The 23,975-nt window shown below is 45.1% G+C and overlaps 1 protein-coding gene across 1 annotated transcript in view; it reads left to right on the top strand.

Annotated features, from left to right (window-relative positions):
* The first annotated feature begins 8,881 nt into the window (after positions 1-8,881).
* CNMD (chondromodulin) overlaps positions 8,882-23,975 on the top strand; it is a 32,014-nt gene continuing 16,920 nt past the window's right edge. The window contains exons 1-3 of the mRNA XM_049853152.1: positions 8,882-9,079; positions 9,615-9,755; positions 15,951-16,091. Of these exons, the coding sequence (XP_049709109.1) occupies positions 9,008-9,079; positions 9,615-9,755; positions 15,951-16,091 (354 nt within the window). The 5' untranslated portion in view covers positions 8,882-9,007. The remainder of the gene's footprint in view (positions 9,080-9,614; positions 9,756-15,950; positions 16,092-23,975) is intronic.

Genomic DNA, 23,975 nt, shown 5'->3' with positions numbered 1-23,975 from the left:
AACATTTAGTTCCAATGTGCATGGGGTCACCATGAGTCTGGAGCCAAGTCGATGGCAACTGACAGCAACAACAACAAAGGGGAAAAACCCTGATTTGATAATCCCAAAAGGCAAAATAATAAATTGATCCCTGTATTTAGCTTTGGAATGTGCCTTTGTTTTTCTGGAGAGTATTTGCCATCCATGTAATATGTTTTTGATTTTGCCAGTATACAAATGTTCCCTGAATTAACATCAAATTGGCCGGACACTGGACGGTGGGAAAAGAAAAGCAAATGGAACCCAAGAGCCAGTGCCTGAGCAGCAGGGGGATGTAGAAATTAGGGAATACGCACCAAAAGTGAACTGCCTGCGAAAACCGTACAGAAATGCCCTCTTAGTCCTCTTAGGTGGAGGACATCAGTGTCGCCATCAGAAAGTTGTAGAGAGGCTCTGCCTGAGAGGAATAATCATGTGTTAGTGACACCAGGGAATCCCCTGAAAAGCTCTCCTTTATCTTTAACCACTTGTCCCTAAACTGCCCCAATTCTCCTCATATAAGCATCACAGGGTATAGAAAAACAGTAGCAACATAAAGCTTTATATATTGTGGCTATTAGCTGCTTTCAAGTTGGCCCCAAATTCATGGTGACCCCATGCATTACAGGATCAGATCATTGTGATCCATTGACTGATTTTTGGAATTATATCACCAGCTCTTTCTTCCTAGGCTGTCTTAGTAGAGAAGCTGCACTGAAACCTGTTGAACATCATAGCAACACCCGAGCCTCCACTGATAGACAGGTGATAGTTGCCCATGAGGTTCATTCGCCAGGAATTGAACCCAGGCTCCTGCACAGAGGGCAAAAATTCTAGCACTGAACTACCACTGCACTCAAAGCTTTATATAAAAGTAGCTAAAATAAAGGTAAAAATAATTGGAGCTCTATGCTGCCCTTTCATCCCTCTATTGGAAGAGAAGGCTCTGTGTTATTCCCTGGAGACAAAAGTCTGTTTCTGGTTTTCCACTGTCCATTCCACTGCCCCCACTCAACAAAATCTCATCTTTTATAGTTCATGCATCCATTCAAACCATCTTCTTCACTCCTTCACCTCAGGCTAGGAAGTTTCATGCAAAACTTTGTCCCACTTTCCTTAACAATTTCTGCAAATCCCTATGGTTTTTCTTTCCATCACATCCCCATCATGCCCACTGCAACTTCAAAACCCAAACTGACCCTGACACCCTGATTTCAACATCATCTACTACTCCTAAAAGTGTGGTCATCTCCAATCCATCTCATCAGTGAACCCACACATTAAAGCATGTTTCTGTACAGAACCAGTTCACCTCTGAGATCTCCAACTCTGGGTTCTCCTCTCTGACTCCAACTTCATAGCTTTTCCTTCTCCTGTTGCATCATTCCATCGTCATGATTCCAATCCTTCTTTCTCCTAGCTCATTAGCTCCTCCTCACTTGACCAGCTTCCCTTCCCAGCCTATATATATCCTGGAGTCACCCAACCCGTGAACTTCTGCCCTTCCCAAGTTCACCTTCGATACTCAATTACCCCCAACATCATCCAGTGTCCTCTAACTGGCTCTCATTTTGCTGCATGCTGACAAAGAATCTTGGCACCTTCATGTTCTCTGGCTCCAAATTGGTCACTGCTCTCGTATTCTCCATATTGTATTCCTCATACAACTGCTGTGAACTTCTCCCACACTCCTCAAGCCCTGCCTGGTCTACCACCTCTCCGTCTCAGTAGATGGCCTTCTCTGCTTCTTTTTTGGCAGTGTCGGGTTTGACATCTTCACTTGAATGTTCATAGCTCTTAAACTCAACACGTCCAAAACGCAGTCAATGCCCTTTCCATCTACCCAGTTGTTTGTGCCTGAAACATGGGGGTCAATCCTGACTCTTCCTTTCTCACATAACTCATAATCAACTAATCTCCAAATCCTGTGGATTCTACCTCCAAAATAGTTCTCAAATCTATTTATTCCCTTGCATCTCCATCATTTATAACTATCCTAGTTTTGACCATCATCTCTTGCATGGACCACTGTGAAAGCCTAAGGAATCTACTCCTTTCACCCTTAACCAAAAACCAAACTGTCGATTTGACTCCAAATCATGGCAACTCCATGTGTGCAGAGTAGAACTGTGCTCCATAGGGCTTTCAATGGCTGTAATCTTTCAGAAGTAGATCACCAGACCTGTCTTCCTAGGTGCCTCTGGGTAGATTCAAACCACCAACCTTTCAGTTAATAGCCAAGTGCTTTAATGTTTGCATCACCCAGGGACTTCTTTCACTCTTGCCCCATCCAACTTAATTATCCTACTCCACAGTGGCCGGTGCAAACCCGATCATGCAGTTCCACTGCTTCAAACCCATTGATGGTTTCCCGTTACTAAGAGGAAAGCTTTTAAATTTTTAACATGGCCCAGAAAACGTCCCTCTCTCTGTAGTCTCATGTTTTGTCATTCTTTCTTTTATTCTCTACAATTCATCCTTTTCTTCTTCTTTCAAATGCCTAACTCCTTAGCACCTCATGACCTTCTAACTTGCTTGGAACCCTCTCCCCACTCCTCCACATTTCTCATACCTCTTGTGATGGTTAATGTTATGTGTCAACTTGGCTAGGCTAATTCTCAGTGGTTCGGCAGATGCTATGTAACCACCTTTCATTTTGTGACCTGATTTGAGTAGCCAATCAGTTGGAAATGGAGTTTCCTTGGGGGTGCAGCCTGCCTCCAGTATAGAAATGGATGTTCTGCCAAAGCTTGCTCTCTTTTCCCGATCCTGCACTCTTCTCATTGCCTGACCTCCAGGTCTTGGGACATAAGCCTGCAGAAGTCTCTGGCCTGCCACCTGACCTACAGATTTTGGATTTGCCAACCTTGCAACCCTGTGAGCCAGCAGAGGCCTCCAGCCTGTTACCTGACCCACAGATTTGGGACTTGCCAGTCCCCACAATTGTGTGAGACATTTCCTTGAAGTAAATTTCTCACTATATATATTTATATGCACTTCACCGGTTTTGCTCCTCTAGGGAACACAGACTAAAACCCTTCCACTCTATCTCCACCAGAAAATTTCTATTCATTTTTAAGCTCTCAGCTTAAATGTCCCTTCCTCAGGTGCCCCTCCCCCACCACCCAATGTAGATTAGATGTTATATGATCTTAGGCTACCTCTGTACATTTCCTTCATACAGTTTATCGCAAATGCAATGACACCATTATTTTGTGATTACCTGTTTAACGATTTTATTTTCCACTACTCTGTAAGCTCCTCAAAGGTGAAGGCCACTTCTCATTTCTCATTGCTGTATCCCCAAACCTAGCAAGAGGGCAGAGTTAGGTTCTAAACTCCAGGGAATGAGCCTATGGATTGGGCTCCACAGGAGAGTGGGCAGAGGGGAGGAAGCCTATGACCCCCTTCTCCATAGGCCCCCCTGTCTTGCTTCCTTGCTGCTTCTTCTAGTGTCTTCTCATCACTCTTAACCATCAACAAGTAAACGTGTTACCTTAAAATTGGTGGAAATAGGTCACTTTAGTAGGTGAATGTGCTCAGAGGATGCAACTGGTTCCCCTACCCCCCAATCGGCAACTTTTCTGTGTTCCACCTGGCACGTGGTGCATTATTTTGTTGTAGGAAGGAGGCAAAGTCCTGCATCCCACTCCTCATCCCCTCCTCAGTGTCCCCAACACATCTAAATCATCTTTATTCCCTCCAGCTCTCTCCCCTCTCTAGGTTAACCTTCTTGCTTGCCTTGGATCCATTCCCTCCTGTCACCATCTTCTGTCATCCCTGCCCCTTTCCCTTTAGCCTTCAAATGTATCATTCCAGCCTTAGGGGGGGAAAAAAAATTCCTGGGCCCTCCAACCCCTTTGATCTATCCTCCTTACTTTCTTCTTCTCCTTAATGCAAAGTTATCTCCATTTGCAGTATTTACTTCCTCCATACCTACTTACTGTTTATTTTTTTATTCATTTGTTTGTTGTATAGTTAATACATGTGCACAGTGTATGTCTTAGGGTTCTCTAGAGAAATAGAACCAATGAGAGAGCTAGAGATAGATAGGTGGGTAGGTAGACAGACAGACAGATAGACAGATAATTTACTTCAAGGGATAAAATCCAAAAACCAGACCCATTGCCATCGAGTTGATTCTGAGTCATAGTGACCCTATAGGACAGGGTAGAGCTGCTCCATTGGGTTTCCAAGGCTGCAATCTTTGTGGATGCAGACTGCCACATCTCTCTCCCATGGAGCGGCTGGTGGGTTTACACTGTCAATCTTTCAGTTAGCAGCTGAGTGCTTAACCATTACACCGCCAGAGCTCCTTCTTCAAAGGTTAGGCTCATGCAATTGTGGCAGCTGGAAAGTGCAGAATCCACAGGTCAGGCATCAGGCTGGAGGCTTCTGCTCGCTCACAGGATGGGGCGGTTGTGGGGGCGGGGGGCAAATCCAAAATCTGTAGGTCAGGCAAATCAGAAAACATTTGCCCGTTCAGACACCTACAGGCTTGTGTCCCAAGATCCATAGGTCAGGCGATGAGAAGAGCACAGAGTCCAGAGAGAGAGAGAAAGCAAGTTCTGCCAAAGTATCTATTTACAGTCTGAAGACAGTCCACACCCTGAGAAACTCCCTTTTCAGTTGACTGATTGCATTACAGTAGATTACATTATGGGAGGTGATTACATTACACTGCTTTAGATTACACTATAGAACATCAGCTAGTCTAGTGTTTGGCAAAATCACTGGGAACCATAATCTAGCCAAGTGGATACATAAAATTAACCATCACAGTACAGAATTCAAACTTTCCAAAAGATACAGTGAAACACCTTCCTCCCACCAGTCTCCCCATGCCCCACAGTTCTCCTCAGGGGCAACCTCAGTGACATCTTATGTACCTTTCCAGAAAGCATGTGTGTAGCTATATATTCTTGTTTGTATTTTCTATACAAATGAAGGCATTTATATGTATTTTCTACCCTTTGCTTTTTCTATTTAGAATATCTTGGAAAGTGTTTCATATCAATTTTTTCAAAACAGCCTCATTCTTTTAAATGGCTGCCAGGACTCCACCATAAACTGTTTAACCAGGTTTCTACCGTGGATGTTGCGGAGGTTTCTCACAAACACACTGCAGAGTACCCTCGCACATATGGGATTTTGCACACATGGGAGTGCATATGTAGGTTAAGTTCACAGATATGGAATTGTATTTTGCATTTTGGTATTAAATTGCTCTCCATAGAAACCGTACCAATTCACCCTCCCACAGCAAAGCGTTGAAGGACCTCGTTTCCCCTCATACTCTCCAACAGATTGTCTTAACAATTTTTTTTTTTTTTGGCCAGTCTGCTAGGTGAAAAAGTATACATTAAATTTGCTTTTCCTTTTATGAATGTGACCAAGCATTTTTCTTACATGTAACAGTCATTTGTATTTCTTCTTCTGTGAATTGTCTGTTACTATATTTTTCCCATTTTTCTTTTGTATTATTGGCCTTTTAATAATTCCTAGGAACTTTCTATATAAGAAAATTAGTTCCTTGTCTGTGATATGAGTGGCAAATATTTTAATCACTCTGTATGTATCCCTTTGCAATAGGCTTTTTGTGCCCAATAAAGCAAATGAAACTCCCGTGTTTTCGTTTCTCATGCCCCATGAATTGTGAAATCCAAGGGCTTTTCTGTGTACTCATTCTCCCGTTTCCTTCAGCATTTGGCAGTGCTGACCTATACTTTTTTTTTTTTTTGCAGGTGTTCTTTTCCCTGGAAGTTTTTTTTTTTTTTAAATCATGCTTTAAGTGAAAATTTACGAATCAAGTCAGTCTCTCATACAATACCTTAATATACACCTCACTTTATATATTCCTAGTTTCTCTCCCCCTAATGAGACGGCACATTCCTTCTCTCCACCCTGTGTTTCCGTGTCCATTCAGCCAGCTCCTGTCCCCCTCGGCCTTCACATCTCCCCTCCAGACAGAAGCTGCCCAGATAGTCTCATGTGTCTCCTTGATCCAAGAAGTCGACTCCTCACCAGTATCATTTTCTGTCTTGTAGTCCAGTCCAATCCCTGTCTGGAGAATTGGCTTCAAGAATGGTTCCTGTCTTGGGCTAATAGAAGGTCTGGGGACCATGACCCCTGGGGTCCCTCTGGTCTCAGTCAGACCATTAAGTCTGGACTTTTTATTAGAATTTGGGGTCCGCATCCCACTGCTCTCCTGCTCCTTCAGGGATTCTCTGTTGTGGTCCCTGTCATGAGAGTCATGGATTTAGCTGGGCACCATCTAGTTCTTCTGGTCTCAGGCTGATGTAGTCTTTGATTTATGTGTGACCTATCCTTCTTGAACTCTCCTTTTGTTTTTTTGGGTTTTTTTTATTGTGTGCACTGTTTTATCTTCCACCACTTGTTTGTCAGTTATACTATGGTGGCTTGGTTGTTGCTATGATGCTGAAAGCTATGACACTGGTATTTCCAATAGCAGCAGGGTTACCCATGGTGGCCAGGTTTTAGCAGAGCTTTCGGGCTAAGACAGACTATGAAGAAAGTCCCGGAGATCTACTTCTGAAAATCACCCAACAAAAACTCTATGGATCACAACAGAACATTGTCCAGTCTGGTGCTAGAAGATAAGCTCCCTAGGTTGGAAGGCACTAGAAATACCTCTAAGAGATGTGGGTCCTAGGGGCTATCTCCAAGACCTTATTCCATGCTCCAGTCTCAGGGCTGTCCAGCAATGTCAGACCAGGGTAAAGGTGGCATAACCCGTTGCCATTCTGACTCAGTGATTCCATGTATTACAGAGTAGAACTGCTCTATAGGGTTTTCTTGGCTGTAATCTTTATGGAAGCAGACCAACAATGGACTTGAGTATACCAACAATTGTGAAGATGACGCAGGATCAGGCAACATTTTATTCTGTTATACATGGAGTCACCACGGGTCAGAGCCAACTCAAAGCAACTAACAACTTTATCTTGGATCTTCTCTCCTTTCTCTGACTGTTACTTCTCTTATTCTTTGCCTGACTTCATGTTGTAGATGCCTTGGGAAAGGAGGTCTTTAAACTCTGCCATGGCAGTGCCCTGGGATGTGCCCTTCCTGGAGTTCTTGGTGGAGGTTCTCCTACTACCTTCAGTCTAACTAGCTGTGCAGATTGGTATTGCCATGTCTGAATCCAAGGCAGGCTCAGGACTTTTCCCCCTGACTATTCTTTCTCATTCCCACATCAAACTCAAACCAAAACACCAAACCAGCTGCTATCTAGACATTCTGACTCACGGGGTGTCAGAGTAGAACTGTGTTCCATAGGGTTTTTGGAAGAAAATCAGCAGGACTTTCTTCCAAGGCACCTCTGGGTGGACTTGAACCTTCAACCTTTCAGTTAGCAGCCGAGTGTTAACTGTTTGCACCACCCAGGAACTCCGTATCATACTCAACAAGTCTAAAATCACTCTTACCACATCTGCTCCCTCAAAACCACTCCTCTCTGTTGTGTTCCTACCACTCTCCCAATTCTCCCACACCTGAAGCCTCGGTCTTCACCACCTTGATCAGTTGCCAGAGACTCTTCTGTGGGAGTCCCTTCCTCTCTTCACATCCTTGTCCTTCTTACCCTCCCCCCATAATGGTCTCTCTTCCACGAGTCTGTCAACACACTTTCTCCAGCTGCAGTCCTCCCCATTGGACGATTTGATCTCTCTCTGCTCAGGAATCCTCAGTCCTTCTCATGTACTGCCCCATCCCCTGCACAAAGCTGGAGCCCCAGGATAATTAACAAATCCATCCAAATGCAGTGCTATGTCATCCGAGGTCTTCCTAGTACTGGCAGATGGCATTTCCAAAAATCCCTCCTTTTTCAACTTTTTTTTTTTTTTTAATATAGACTTTAGTTGTCCCTTTGGACACATCAGTGTTTGTTCTGCCATTTTTTTTTTTAACCTATTTTTTCAACCACTCAGAATGCACTCCTGTTCTGGTCTCCCCAATTCCTTCCCTCCCGCCCCTTCGGCTTGGCTTTTGCTCTTGCTGCAGTTACGCCCTCCTCTTAGAGAAACAGGACCCAGGGGCTTTCTCCCAGACCCTATTCCATGCTCCGGTCCCAGGGTCATCCAGCAATGCCAGGCCAGTGTAAAGGTGATATAACCTGTTGCCATGGAGTCCATTCTGACTCCTGGCGACCCCATGTGTTACAGGGTAGAACTGCTCCATAGGGCTTTCTTGGCTGTAATCTTTACAGAAGCAGATCATCAGGCCTTTCTTACGTGGCACCACTGTTCGGATTCAAACCTCCAACCTTTAGGTTAGTAGTCCAGCCCAAACCATTTTGTGCCACCTAGGGAATCTTCAAGGAGCCCCCAGTGGTGCAGCGGTTAAGCACCTGGCTGCTAACCAAAAGGGCGGCAGTTCGAAACCACGAGATGCTCCACAGGAGAAAGATGTGGCAGTCTGCTTCCATAAAGATTACAGCCTTGGAAACCCTGTGGGGCAGTCCTACTCTGTCCTATAGGGTTGCTATGAATAGGAATCCACTCCACAGTACACAACAACAAAAGGGACCTTCGAAGGGTTGAAATTACCTCCAACCAGGTGTCAACAGCAGAAGCCCTAACAGAGCCTTGGATGATGGAAAGAGCCTTGGAAATTTAGCATATCTTGGGGTCCCAGAACTCAGCAATCCTGTTCTACCCCAAGAGAACCAGTCCTCCACACTGGTTTGCCCGGATGTTATTTGGGGGCCTGTACACCTGAGAGAGCGAGGACGAGCGACCCGAAAGCAGAGCCGGCTAATAATGCTGCTCCCGAGCGGGAGGGAGAAGGGAGGGGAAAGGAGAGGCGCTGGAAGGGGTGGGGACCTCTGGGCTGGCCCAGGCGGGACGGTGCCCGGTGTGTATGCGCGCTTGTGTGTGCAGCATTGAAGTGCCCAGCACGTCGGGGAGGCAGGACAGAGGCCAGGGAGCGCGCAGAGGCTCCAGGTGTCTCGCACATCCAGCCCGCAGCCATGGTAGAGAACTCCGAAAAAGTTCCCATCGCCCTGGTGGGGCCTGAGGACGTCGAGTTTTGCAGTCCTCCGGTGAGTACAGCCCCGGACCCCCAGGCTGGCTGCGGACCACACAGGGCAGCGACTGCTCGTGGGGGTCCAAATCCACTGTCGAGGGCCAGGGATTTGTGCCACCGAACGTGTCGGGGGTGGGAGGGGGAGGAGGGAATGTGCGCGCAAATTCGCATGCCAAAATGGTGCGTGGGGTGGCGCCCTTTGTGAGTGGGTGCAGCGGGCTCAGGATCCACATAGACGGGTGAAGAGGGGAAGGTGGAACAGGCGTCAGGAGGGGGCATCTTGTGTCCGGCTGAGTGCGCAGATCGGCGGAGGCAGTGGCCCTGCACCGCGAAAAGTTTGTTGGCGGCACATCCACGCACATCCACAAGGGAGCTGGGGAAGGGGCTGTTGGAGGAGGCCTTAACGAAAGGGGGCGCCCTAAGGAGCTCAGGGTGAGCTGTCTCCCACTCTCCTCGATTTACTGGGGCACTGCGCCGGGCCGGGGTAGGCGCGGGGTGGGCGGGGTGCGGGAGACGTAGACGTAACCGCAGCTCTCCGGCCGGGTCCGCAGGTGTACGCCACGGTGACCGTGAAGCCCTCCAGCCCCGCGCGGCTGCTCAAGGTGGGAGCCGTGGTCCTCATTTCCGGGGCGGTGCTGCTGCTCTTTGGGGCAATCGGAGCCTTCTACTTCTGGAAGGGGAGTGACAATCACGTAAGTTCAGAGGGCGGCCTCCGGGGCCGAGAGGAGCACAGGGTGGCGGGGTCCTCTCTGTCACCGCTATGGTCCCCCTAGGCTGGTCGCTGGTCGGCGCCGAGGCCCGGGCTCCCCGGACGGCTCTCCGCTGGCCGTGGCCGCTTGCCCTCTCCGCCACGGTTTCTGCACCTCTCTCCACCCTCTCCCCGCACCTTCGGCCTTCTTCCATCCTACTCTGCTACCCTGTATTCTGCTCTTAGGCGGCTTTGTAGAAACGCAGGTCGGGATTTAAAGGGATTACGTGAAGACACAGAGTAGCGGAAAATACCCCGGACTGTTGGAGGAAAACCATTCTAAGCCAATCTCGGCCCAGAGCTTCCACTGAGCAGTCGTGTGACCGTGGCCAAGGCAGGGCATCTCCCTGGCCCCGGGTTACTCATCCTTAAAGGAAGAAGTGGAACTAGTCTCAAAGGCCTCTCCCAGCCGAGAAAGGCTGTGAGTGTAAGAATCCGGGATAAAGATAAATCCCAAACCCATTGTCCATCCCAACTCATGGAGACCCCACGCGCATCAGAGTAGAACTGCGCTGCACAGCGTTTTCTGGGCTGTAATCTTAGGAAAGCAGATCCCCAAGCCTTTCTTCGGCGGTGCCGCTGGATGGATTCAAACCACCAACCTTTCCGTTAGAAGGCAAACAAAAAACCCCAAACTCGCTCCGGTGGAATCAATTCTGACTCATAGTGACCCTATAGCTAGGAGCTGAGACCAAACCATTGGCGCCGCCCGGGGACCCGAGGACAAAGATAAAAAAAAAAAAAAAAAGATAGTGGAGGAATATTCAGATCCAGTAATTGGAGAGCAATTTGATCTTTCAGGAAGTTTTTGTTTGTTCGTTTGTTTGTTTTGTGACCTCTCCATCAACGCTCCCTTCTTTCTTGCCGAAAAAAAAACAAAAAAGGTGTACCTTCCTTAAAGGTGGCAAATCTCGTTTCAGAATCCCTTCCGGCCTAGTCACATGTAATTCAGTGGTAAATGTTTCACTCACTGCTGTGCTCCTTTCTTTGCATGCAACTATTTATTTTAAAACTCTACGGACTCTCAAGAAGTATAAAAACTGCTTCTACCTTTACTGGGCAGAATTCTAGTGTGTTCTCGAAATACCCCACATTTTGTGTGTAGCAGGGACATTCTATCTTGATCACCACTTGCCAGGTCTGGTATAAGCTTATTTCTACTAATGGAAAAGAATTGCATCTCCAGGGTGCACACAAAGGGCTGTTTCTTAATCACTGCCCTCGGAAGATCGGAGGATCGGTAGCTGCTCTTTTCTTCTCCCTCTTTCTCTCCCACCATGAAATTCAAAGCATGAACAAATTCCAGTACTTAGAGAAAATGGTGCTGAAAGCAATTCAACCATTTTACACATCACATCTTCCACAGTCACTGCATAATCTGTATTTTTAACTTAAATGCCTGATGTAGATAAGCATGCCATTTAGCACACTAAGTCTGGTTTGGAGACTATATCAAATTTGCAAGCACCGATTTGTAAGATCAGAATTGCACAGTATTTTGTGTGTATTTGAGAAGTGCCTTAATGTATTTGTATTTTAAATATAGAAGCCGGGCCAGATGCTCATATTTGAAAGCAGCCAATCTGAACATGAGAACCGATGTCAATATCTACATCTCCGTTAATAGTGGCATTTAGATTGTCATCCCTTTGGGAAATTTTATGGCATTGGAATGCAAATGCTGTCTTTCAGATGACAATGGTACATGCCGGTTGAGCACAAAAATTCTTTGCTTTTTGGGGGAGTAAGGATTTTGGTCATAATATATATTAAAATAAATACCATGTGGCATTTAACTATTCAAGGCAAACAGAGCTAACTGACAAGCTTCTAGAAGGAGAGATTGAACGATCACACTAAATAAGTGGGACTCCCTTCTTTGGTATTAAATTCTAAGAATACAGAGGAATAGTGAATCACGTTTTATTGCTGACAATTGAAGCCTTTGGTGTACAAGCAGAAGAACGAATAGTGTCCCCCCCAAAAATCTTCGATGCTGATTCATAATATTTAAGTCTGAAAAACATATCAGAAAACACCAAATAGAGTAAATTTGGCACTACCTATGCATGCATGGTCTGCTTTTCCTGAATACAAATCTAAAAAACCCAAGTAAAACATAATCAAAAAAGGTAAGTCTGTCAAACAGAAAGACATCTCCAAACAGAATGGATTATCCATTCTTTTGGGATTATCTGTGCATCTGGTCCTTATAGTGGTTTATAGAGGACAACCAGCACTAATTCACCTCCTATCCCTTTCATATGGGTAAATCCCCCTGGGACTCGTTTGCTTGAATTTAGTTGGAAGACTATGAAGCATCAGGGTGCTAATAATCGGGGTACAAATGACTGGGCCCAAATATTGAGGCCATTTCTCATCCATATTACTGTAAATGGAACAAGGCATTGAAATTTAGGAAATTCCCACCAATCTGAAATAACTGACAACCCTACCCTGTGCAGTGAGGGAATGAGATTATTGCCTGTGGCCTTCCTTCTCAGATGGATTTTTCTAGACATTTTCCCCAAACATTCTGTAATTAATCATATAGAACCAGGCATTATTAAAAACTCATTAGCAAATGTCCTTGGTTGTAAAAGGCACCATACGGAGCAGAGTTTTGGCAACTATAAATGTCATTGTATTTGGATAGCCTTAGGTGCCAACTGTTCCATCAGCTGAGAGTAGGTAGATAGTGGGATTGCTGCTTCACCAGCCCAGCCTCCTCCTGAGCTCTCCAAGCCCAGTAATTTGGAAGCGACTACCAACTGGCCACCCGTTGCTTCAGGAGGGCACAAACTTCTCACTGCTGCCCCCTCCAGACGCTGTGCACTGCTATCAAAGTTGGTCTGAAGCTACATTACAAAGGCGGCAACACCTAGTTAGGGAGCCTTTGCTTGAGGGCAGAGGGGTAGTTCCTGGGTGGTGCAAATGGTGAATACACTCGGCTGCTAACCGAAAGGTTGGAGGTTCCAGTCCACCCAGAGGTGCCTTGGAAGAAAGGCCTGGTGATCTACGTCAAAAAAATCAGCCACTGAAATGCCTGGGGAGCACAGTTCTACTCTGACACACACGGGGTTGCTATGAGTCAGAGTCAACTCAATGGCAACTGGCACTGGTTTTTTAGGGGGGAGGTGGTGAAGGGTGGTGGTAGTGAAAAGTATAATTGGAATCACAGGCCACTCTTTTAGAGTTACAATCTCATGCGAGGAATTTGGAATCGTTCATTTCTTAAATTTTGCACAGCTTTCCTAGTAAATGCTTATGTGCAATGCTTCCAGAAGAGCCTCTTGCCTTCTGAGTGAAGGACGCCTGGGCCAGCAGGAACTCGCAGTCTGTCTGCCATGCTCCTTTTGACCGTTGCAATTATCCCCTGTGAACAGTGGCCTTTCAGAGTATGGGCACAGAACAGAGCCTGCTTTCTAAATCCTACCTGCAGAAAGCATGGCTCAGCCAAAGAAAACAGGTTTTCCAAGCTTCTGTGATCGTTAGGACCACCTGAGGTGCAAAGAGAAAACAGATTGGTGGCTTCTGCTCCAGCTCTACTAAATCAGAACTCTCGAAGTGGTTCTGATGATCAGGCAAGGTTGTGGACAGGGAATTACAGGAATCTAAGTTCATCAGACAGGAGTCCTGGTGGTGCAGTGGTTAAGCGCTCAGCTGCTAACTGAAAGGTCGGCCATTCAAACCCACCAGCCACCCCACAGAAGAAAGATGTGGCTGTCAACTTCTGTAAAGATTACTGCCTTGGAAACTCTGAGGGCAGCTCTCTGTCCTACAGACTTGCTGTGAGTCAGAATTAACTTGAATGGCAGTAGGTCTGGTTTGGTTTCCTGGAAGTTCATCAGAAGGAGAGGAGGAGAGGCAGTGGGAGATGTTTGAGCAGAAATAACCAGCTGCCATCGAGTCGACTCTGACTCATGCTGACCTCACGTGTGTCAGAGTAAACTGTGCTCCACAGAGTTTTCAGTGGCTGACTTTTCAGAAGTAGACCACCAGGACTTTTTTCTGAGGTGTCTCTGGGTAGACTCGAACCTCCAAACTTTAGGTTAACCATTTATACCATCTAGGGACTCCCTGAGCAGAAATAGGATGTCATTATTTTCTATTCTGCTGAATGAATGCTGGTGCTTAAAAGGGTACTGGAGAGCAAAGCCATTTCTACATCTCTGCCGAGAAAATAAAATAGGGTTTTGTGGATCTTGTAATAACGAGTTTTCTGCAAGTAATGATCCAGTAACAGACACTTTTTCTACTGTTTGTCTGTGTAGCAGCCATTCTTCACAATGAGGGAGAAAAATAAGATTTGAATTAAATCTGAGCTATTTGCAGCTCTGGCCTACTGACCTGACATTGAGGGGCCACTGTCTTCCACCAGTTCTTATTCCTCCCCCTTTAAAGATCTGTACACCTCTAAGCCAGGGGTGGGAAGGAAAGAAAAGATACTCGCCCAATACCCCCACAACACAGAAAGATCTAGCAGGCAGCATACTATCCCCTATTGCCTTCTGCAGTTGGCAGCATACAAAAAAACATTTTTTTTTTTTTAACCAGTGCCCTAACAAGATGTCTAAGCTAGGAGAGACCCTTGGAATCATCTAATTTAGTGGTAAACTTAAAAATACATTAAAAAGTGACCAGATCTTTTTTTCTAACACAATCTTAACTCAGAAATCCAGCACACAGAACAGACGAAAAGCAGAGTAGCTGTGGTTGGACTGTGTATGGACAGGGGAAAAAGGAGCCTCCCAGTGCCTCCTGCCCTCTTCCCCACCCGCACCTCTGGGCCACCCGGTGAAACCTCAGAGCTCTGGGGACACAGACGAAAACCACCTATGAGGTCCGACATCTTCATTGTCTACTCGAGGCAACTCCCCAGACCCAGGGGTTTAAGTGGCATGACCGAGTGGTCTTCTGATTCCTGGACCAGCGCACTCTCTGCAATGCTAATCCTGCCCCCCCTTCTCCCCCCCACCCCCGCCTAACACGTCTCATTATAACAAAATGTCCTATCACACAATACGCCTGTCTCATACCAAAAAAACAAACCCATTGCTCTCGAGTCAGTTCCAACTCATAGCGACCCTATAGGACAGAGTCGAACTCCCCCAAGGGTTTCCAAGGCTGAAATCTTTACGGAAGCAGACTGCTACATCTTTCTCATGTGGAAAGGCTGATGGTTTGAACCGCAGACCTCTTGGTTAGCAGCTGAGTGCTTCGCCACAGCACCAGCAGGGCTCCTGGCCTGTCCCATAAAACCCATAGAGTCATTAAAACGAGAAACTGCTCATTTTGAGCTGGAACAGACCTTGCTCTCTACAAACGCTGCTCAGCATCAGGTAGGTCAGCGTCCTCTGGAGTCTTTACTATAGACCACGCTCTGTGCTTATTCCGGACCAAACGATTAAAAAACTTTCCAAACTAAGGTGCCACTGCAGTCTTGTTCAGTTAACAGCCCAGTAAACCCTCTGCCTCCCTGGTTTCTGTTTACCTATCAGTGATTCACACCCTGGCTGCAGAGTAGAATTGAGCTTTAGAAAAGAAATACCTATTCCCAAGTCCCATCACCACCCCCCCCCTAAAAATTAATCAAGTCAGTTCCACCTCATGGCGACCCCATGTTAGAACCGCACTTCATAGGATTTTCAATGGCTGTGACCTTTTGGAAGTAGATCTTCAGGCCTTTCTTCCGAAGCACCTCTGGGTGGAGGTGCTTCTGGGTGGATTCAAACTGCCAGCCTTTCAGTTAGTAGCTGCACTTAAGTGTTTGTGCTACTTAGGGACTCCAGTCCTACTCCCAGAGGGTTTTGATTGGTCCAGGGTGACGAAGCCCAGGCATCATCACTGAAAATTCTACCCAGAAGCTTCTAATGCGCACCCAGGATTGCGAGTCACTGATTTATTTGAATACGTATCAGACAGTACCAAAGGTTCTACTTTTAAGGTATTCTTTTTAAATCCCTGTATTAAATGATTGGTATATGGAAGAAGTCCTAGTATATTAATATATTACTATTAAGGATGCTTCAGCGTATCTCTGAAAAATATGAAAGCTGTCTCCTATACTGCAGCTCTAAAGATAAGCCTCGAATTGCTCAAGAAAGAAAGCATCACTAACTCTTATGCTCCCTTCCAGATTTACAATGTCCATTACAGCATGAGTATCAATGGGAAATTACAAGATGGGTCAATGGAAATAGATGCTGGGAACAACTTGGAGACCTTTAAAATGGGAAGTGGAGCCGAAGAAGCAATTGAAGTTAATGACTTCCAAAATGTAAGTCTATTTCATGCATTTAGAGAATTTAATCAGGCAAGCCTGGGGGACTTTTCTATGTCAGGGAGAAGCGGCATTCTTCACACACCTCCATGGCATTGAAAAGAGCAGGTTCTTTTTTGGAATTATATAAAGCCTTGGCAGAATGACTTCCAATCTGTTTTTTCTAATGCTGTGAATAAAATGCTCAAATGATCCTGGGATATTGCAAGGTCTGAACGTTGAACTTCCAGAAAGGAGAGAAATCTTAATGACCAGATAGTCTCATCAACAACAGGTAGGATCTGTTTACATTTCTCAATTCTTCTGATTTCCCATTTAATCCAGAAAATCAGCATGGAGAAATTTCCTTATTATATCATATGTTTTCTGACCATGGCCTATTATAGATAAAACATTTCCTGTGGAAAGGGCAAATATGTTTTTTTTTTTTTTTTTTACACAAATTCAATTTACAGGCAATTTGAGGCATTAAGTTGTGTATCTGTGCTTCAGTGTACATCTGCAAACTAAAGTATCACTCCAGGCCTTGTTTACTATCGGCCCACCAACCAAACCAACCAGTTACCGTCAAGTTGACTCCAACTCCTAGTGACCCCATGTGTGTCAGAGTAAACTGTGCTCCACAGGGTTTTCAATGGCTGATTTTTCAGAGGTAGATCATCAGACCTTTCTTCTGAGGACCCTCTGGGTGGACTCGAACCTCTAGCCTTTTGGTTAGCAGCCAAGCAGGGTGTTAGCCGTTTGACCCACCCAAGGACTCCTTGTTGGCATGTAAGTATCTTATTCTTCTTCATGTTTTAAGATGAGGAAGGGCATTACTATTTGTGTCCTCATGTTAAATCTGTAGATGGAGTAGGAAAGACTTCATATGAAAAAAGGCCCCTGAAAACTACGTCCCTTCTGATTGGCCTACAAACATTGTATCGACCTGTCTACCTCCAACAGATGGGAAAAACTAGGGATACCTTTCATGTGAATGAAAGAACTTCTCTTATTGGTATGAAAACACACTTCACAAGTCCTTTTGAATACTAAACAGATTCTAACATTAGAGCATTGGTGATATCCGGTAGTATTTGATGATGGACAGTCTGGCCATGTTCAGAGTGGTCTCTGGCCTGGGGACAGACTCTGCAGTCCTGTACGCATCTGCTGCACCTACTTTAGTCAGAGCTTTGCAATTGGTTCAGGTCAGGGCACAAGTACAATTCTCTGGACCTCTTAAAGGCTTTCACTGCAAAACCCAGGGTAGAACACAATCAGTTTTTTTTTTTCTTTGTACTGTTCAATATAAACTCATACAAGGTGACTCCCCACACCTCATTCATTCCAGGACAAAACCAAATACCTACGACATGCCACAGCATCAGATATGTAAAGGGAGCTGCAAAGATTTAAAAAAAAAAAAAGGTCCATTCCTCTCAAGATGTTCACGTATCAGGAATAAATACACTGTTAAAATATTTTAATCCCAGACCTATATTTGTTTTATAATCCTTTGGTTCTTTCTAATAATGGTATTGATTGTGTTTTATTCTCAGAGGCCAGCAGGGCCACAAATATAAACTGATCAATTCTCTTTGATAGCTTCCACATTTCTCCAAGTCAGGACTGCTAAGTAGAACTTTTTTTTGATGGATAGAGCCTGTTATGGGTTTAAACAAGCCTGGGCCTTTGAAAACACATGAATCAGTCACCACAGTACTTGTGCTATTACTTGTTCCTGTATTTTAAGTCATCGAATTCAAGAAGCATTTTATTGAGGCCTACTGTGTGTAAGGGACATTGCTAAAGAAGGGGGATGCAAAGATAGCTGACACCGGTACTCTGACCTCAAGGGCCTTACAGTCCAGTGCAGGAGAGGAACATGCACACGGAGGTGGGTTCAGGTTGGCCTGGGAAGCCGCTGCAATGGAGGGGTGAACAGAGTACCCTGGAGGCATGGAGAGGAGGCACCAAATAGGACGCTCAAGATTATTTTACAGAGGTGGTAGCAATTGAATCAAGTCTTGAAGAATGATTAGGATTTCACCCGGCAGAGACAGGAGACAGGGCATTGCAAGTCCAGGGAAGAATAATGAATACACGTACACAGGCCTAGTGAAGGGTCCTAGGTAGCCCGCTGTGGCTGGATGTGGGTGTGTTTGTTTCCTAGGGCTGGTGGTGCAACAATTAAGCACTCGGGTGCTAACCAAAAGGTTGGCGATTTGAACCCACCAAGTGGCTCTGTGGGAGAAAGACCTGGCAATCTGTCCCCATAAAGATTACAGCCAAAAAAAACCCTATGGGGCATGTCTACTCCGCCACGTGAGGTTGCTATGAGTCGGAATCAACTCAACGGCATCTAACAACAATAACAGGGCTGCCGTAACAAAGTGAGAGCCTTAAAACAACAGAAGTTTATTGTCTCTCAATTCTAGAGGCTCAAAGTCCAAATTCAGGGTGTTGGCAAGGCTGTTGGAAACCCTGGTGGCGTAGTGGTTAAGAGCTATGTCTGCTAATTGAAAGATGGGCAGTTCAAGTCCACCACGCGCTCCTTGGAAACTCTATGGGCAGTTCTACTCTGATCTGTAGGGTTGCTATGAGTCGAAATTGACTCAACGGCAATGAGTTTGGAGTTTTGGCAAGGCTGTCATCTTTCCGGTCTCTAGGGTAAGATCTTTTCTTGTCTCTCCCAGCTTCTGGCAGCCCCAACCATTCCTTGGCTTTTAGATGCATCTTTACATGGCCATCCTTCCTCTCTCTCTTCTCTTTTATAAGGACACCCACCACTCAGATGGGATTAAGACCTTCCCTGCTCCAGTGTGACCTCATGCTAACTGAGGTCACATTCAAACAAGGTCACATTCATAGGTACCAGGGGTTAGGACTTAAACGTATCTTTTTTGGGGACACAATTTAATCCATAACAGTGGGGAAGAAGAGATGGGGAGGTAGGGCCAGATTATGAAAGGCTCTGAATTGCAAGTGAACAATCTCCTCTGTTAACCCAAAACCCCACCAAAATTTCCGTAGAGCCCAATGGAAAAAGGACTTCCTGAGGAAGAATAGCACTGAGCCACATGCTCCATACTCTATACTTTGAGAAATTAGAAAAAACTAGGTCAGTTCATAGAGTGTGCGTTACATTCCAGAGGGTCATACCTTCCCAAGCATCAGTGCCATCAGACCTACCAGTACCAGTTGCCATGGAGATGATTTCACCTCATGGCGGTCCCACGTGTCAGAGTAGAACTGTGCTCCTTAGAGTTTTCAGAAGTAGATCGCCAGGACTTTTTCCGAGGCACCCGAGTGGACTCGAGCCTCCAAACTTTTGGTTAGCAGCTGAGCTTGTTAACTGTACCATCCAGGGACTCCCGTCAGACCTAACACTCCATTTATATAACAAAAACCGTGATTTGAAATTAAAAGAATAGATGGAAAAATGTGGAAATGGATAAATGGTGATGGTTGAATGTGATAAACATAATTAATGTCACTGAATTGTATATGTAAAAAATGTTGAAATTGCAACTCTTTTGTTTCATATACACTCATCACAATAAAAAAAATGAGGAAAAATAATAAACTGGTGGGCATATCGGTGTTCATGGTACAGTTCTTTTAGCTTTTTAAATGTTTAACAATGTTAAACTGGAGGAAAAAAAGGATAGCATCTAGGAGATAGGTTAAGTTATTGATTTCAAAAATCAATATAGTCCCCAACTATCACGTAAAGGAAAAATAAAATGAAAGTCATTCATAGTAAAATATGGACTTCAATATGTAAACACCCAGCATGACACACTAGAAGACCTAATGAAGTCCTATACTTACGGCATAGTTCAATCACTCTCAGTGCCCCAGCCCAACATGCAGACTGGCACGTGTATGTGCAGGCAAATAAATACCACAGGATTTTCCTCAAACAGTGAACAATTCTTGGAAAAATTCCAGACAAAGCAAAGTACTGTTTTCTCTCAATTTTCACAGTAATTGCATTCCTAGAAAATTCATTTGTCAAATAAATCTGGACTTAGGTAGGGAGAGGCTTTATTTAGAAAGAAAGACTATTCCAAGGGAGTTGGGGAAGACTACTGCAACAGGGGGAGGAGTCTACTGAAATAGGGAGTTTGCTCTGACCCTAAGATCAGTGAGCCTCTCAAGAGTTGGGCAGAAAGGGTTTTTCTTTTATACAGACAAAAGTAAACAAGGCTAGAAAAAGCCAGGTGTGGAGAAGTGGGATGAGAGGGTGAAGTGATCTAACAGTAGACCAGAGAAGGTTTTAAGCTGAGGTCAGCCCATTCTCCGAGTGGGGCCCTTGAGGAGGTGTAGCGCGCTAGCTCATGAGAGAGGGCCAAAGTTCAGGACTTGGGTGAAGGGGAAGCTTAACCACAGTTTGGTTAACAAACACTTTGTTTCTGACTGACCAGTGGGGACGAGCAATTCAATTGTTTCTGAGGCACCAAAAAAAAAAAAACAAAAAACCCATTGCCATTGAGTTGATTGCGACTCATAGCAAGGAATGGGAATTTGGAGGGTCTGTGTCTGGCCCTGGAACAGGTAAACAAGGGGGCATCTGTGAGTCTTATCTATGTCATGTAAGGGTGATTCTTTGCAGTAAGACGTTTTCCTGAACACAAAGGCGGGAGCGGGGGGCAGGGGACAGTTCTTTAACCACTGCTGTTTCCCAGGATCAGAGGGTTCAGGTAAAATTAGCACTGTTACATTATACATTAAACCCACGCCAAAAAATCATTACCTTTTTATATGCAAAACAGTGCCAGGTTCTTGGTGCAGATAATTATAAATAGGTTTTTCATGCAGGACCCAAGACAGCTGATTCTTTGAGACTGCCCAAGGTTTGGGGGACCTGGCATCCCTGGGTCCCACCCAATAAAGGCCAAGAGAGCCCTCAGTCTGTGTGACAACAGGAAACTTCCCTCCCCCGCCCCCAGAGATTTCTAAAGTGCCTCCTTTGGGGCTGGACCCTCTGCCCATCTTAGGAACCTCTGGTTTAAGCCAGGGAACTAGATGAGCTACCCCAGTACCAGTACCAGTGCCAGTTGTTGTTGAGTCAGCTCCAACTCAGGGTGACCCCATGTGTGTCAGAGTAGAACTGTACTCCATAGTTTTCAGCGTAGAGTTTTTTTTGAAGTAGACTGGCCTTTCTTCCAAGGGGCCTCTGGGTGGACTCGCACTGGCAATCTTTCAGTTAGTAGCTGAGTACATTAACCATTTGCACCACCCAGGGACTCCAGGGTGAGACTACGAGGCTCTTTTGATGAAAGAATATTGGATCATTGGTATCTTCACCCATTGCCTTTGTTAGCAAATTTCTTCATTATCACCAGCTTCTAAAGCCTTGTTTGATTTTAAAAACACTAGGTTTGCTTGGCTTTCTGGTGCTTCTTTTATTTCCCTCTTTTTAATCTCTTAATACATCTGGCTGCTTGATGTGAATTTGTAGCTAGACATGGTAGGGAAAAGGTATGAATTCCTCCCTCCAGGTTCCATCCCTCTGGGGCTTCAGTTCTCTCTGCAGTGTGTAGGCCCTCAGAACTAACTCAATACTAGATTCGTATTTGGGGCTCACAGCCTTCTACTGAAGCCTTCCTTCAATAGAATCAATTGTCTCCTTTGGGGATATGGCGATGGTTATAGCTGTTTTCCTCCCTCACATCTCACGTTGAGGGGATATGAGGGTTTGAAGTTAAGAGAACATATCACTCGGAGGAGCAGTTACCTCCCTCCCCTGCTTTCTGATTTTCAAACCAGGAGTCCTAGATTTACATCAGAATAAGAGCGGCAGCTCTTCCGGAGACAGCAGAGTACAGAGTGGTGGTTCTCCAGATGTGCTCCTCAGGCCACTGAGGCAGCAGTACCTGGGAGCTTTTTAAAAATGAAAATTTTGGCGCCACTCCAGACCTCCTGGATCATAAACTCTGGGGGGTGGGATCCAGCATTCTGTTTTATTTAACCAGCTCCGGGTGATTCCGGAGTGCCTGGGTGGTGAAAATGATTAATGCTGACCACATGGTCTAATGGCTAGTTCAGTCATTTGAAAGCTCTGTAACCCTGAACAAATTCCTTTTCTTCCTAAACTGGTGGTCTCAACCCTAGGTGTACACTATGAACACCTGGGGAGCTTTTAAGACGACCAATGCCTGGGCCCCACCCTAGGCCAATTACATGGGGAAAAGCCCCGGTGTCTAACATCTCTCCAGGTGATGCACAGTGAGAGCTCAGAACCTCTGCAGTAAGCTTTGGTGTTTCTCTCCCATAAAGTGGGAGTAACGTCACTCCTCTTACTGGTCTTGAGAGAAGTAAATGAAATGAGTGATCTAGGTGTATGTGGCGAATTAGGCCGCAAAGCAAATAACGTGGAGCTTTAGAAAAAATGTGCTTTTCCTTCTCTCTTCTCCAGCCTGTTACCCATTGAGTTTCTGTAGGGCTCCTGAGCCTGACATTACATATGGTATACCTTTCCATGAATATCCTGAAGCATGACTTACATCTAACTTCATCCTTCACTTAACAGTGTTGAATTATGAGCCAGGAACCCAAGATTTCTAAGCGCTTCCTGCCCCCACCTTGCCCCCCATCCCTTAGCTCTGACCCTTGATCCAGTTCTGCATCTTTCCAACATTTGTCTCAACCCAACATAAGATTGACAAGGTTCAAAATTGTGTTGGTGTCTTCATTATTATTCCATAGAATTTGTAGGCCTCGAATACCATCTTTGGCTGTTCACTAGTCATGAAACTAACCTGCAGGGGGATATTAAATACTCTTTAGACAGAACCTACTGTTATTCCTGATGCCCTCTGTGGCTAAAACCAGTGTCAAGCCTTGCAGTTGATATTTTCCTTGAGGTTGGTCCCTAGGCAGAAGAGAAGCAGACACTGTTAATGTCTCACAGGGAACAAAGACAAAGCATCCAAGCCCTTAAGTAAGGTCTAGGAGCAGAGTTAAGCTCCTGGTGCTGTAGAAAGCTTTATTATTCACTCTAAGCTTGGAAATGTTAAGAAAATTCTGAGTTCATGGAATTAGTTAATTTGACCAACATTTTTAAAGAACATTTGTGGGATAGGGAGGAAGGGAGAGGGGGAAGAAGGAAGGGCTCAGATACTGATCTTGAGAAACTATAATCGAGTAGGGAGATGACATTCATAAGCAACTGTAATGCAGGCAATGTAGACTGAATGTCAAATGAGTGACAAAGACTGCACGGCTTATAGGAAGTCAGAGGAAGGAGAGCACACTTAGACTGAGACGGTCAGAGAAAACTGCATAGAAAATGTGGCATTTCCAGAATTTCAAATTCTCAATGGAATCCAGAGGCCACTGCCTTTGTCAGCACTTATAACACCCTCACTTTATATTTTATCTATTTTTTATTATTGGCAAATTGTTGCCCTAAGATAATCTTTAAACCTCAAACCTAAAATATAACAACAACAACAACAAAAAGACCTGACTGAATGGTCTGAGACTGGAGGAACCCTAGAAAACACAGCCCCCATACTCTGTTAACCCAGAACTAAAACCATTCCTGAAGCCAACTCTTCAGACAAACAATAGACTGGACTATAAGACATAAAATGATACTCGTGAAGACTGTGCTTCTTAGCTCAAGTAGATAAGATGAGACTAAATGGGCAGCTCCTGTCTGGAGGTGATATGAGAAAGCAGAGAGAGAGATGAGCCGGTTGAATGGACACGGAAACCCAAGGTGGAAAGGAAAATGTGCCGTCACATCATAGGGAGGGCAACTAGAGTCACACAACATGTGTATAAATTTTTGCAGGAGAAACTAACTTGAGCTGTAAAGTTTCACCTAGAGCACAATTAAAAAATAAATACATATATATATATATATCCCCTGAAGTCTTCTTAAAA

Source organism: Elephas maximus, chromosome 14 (assembly GCF_024166365.1).
Source record: "Elephas maximus indicus isolate mEleMax1 chromosome 14, mEleMax1 primary haplotype, whole genome shotgun sequence".
Classification (NCBI taxonomy): Eukaryota; Metazoa; Chordata; class Mammalia; order Proboscidea; family Elephantidae; genus Elephas; species Elephas maximus.
Note: the sequence above shows the minus strand (reverse complement) of the source record. Positions and strands in the feature narration are given on the sequence as shown.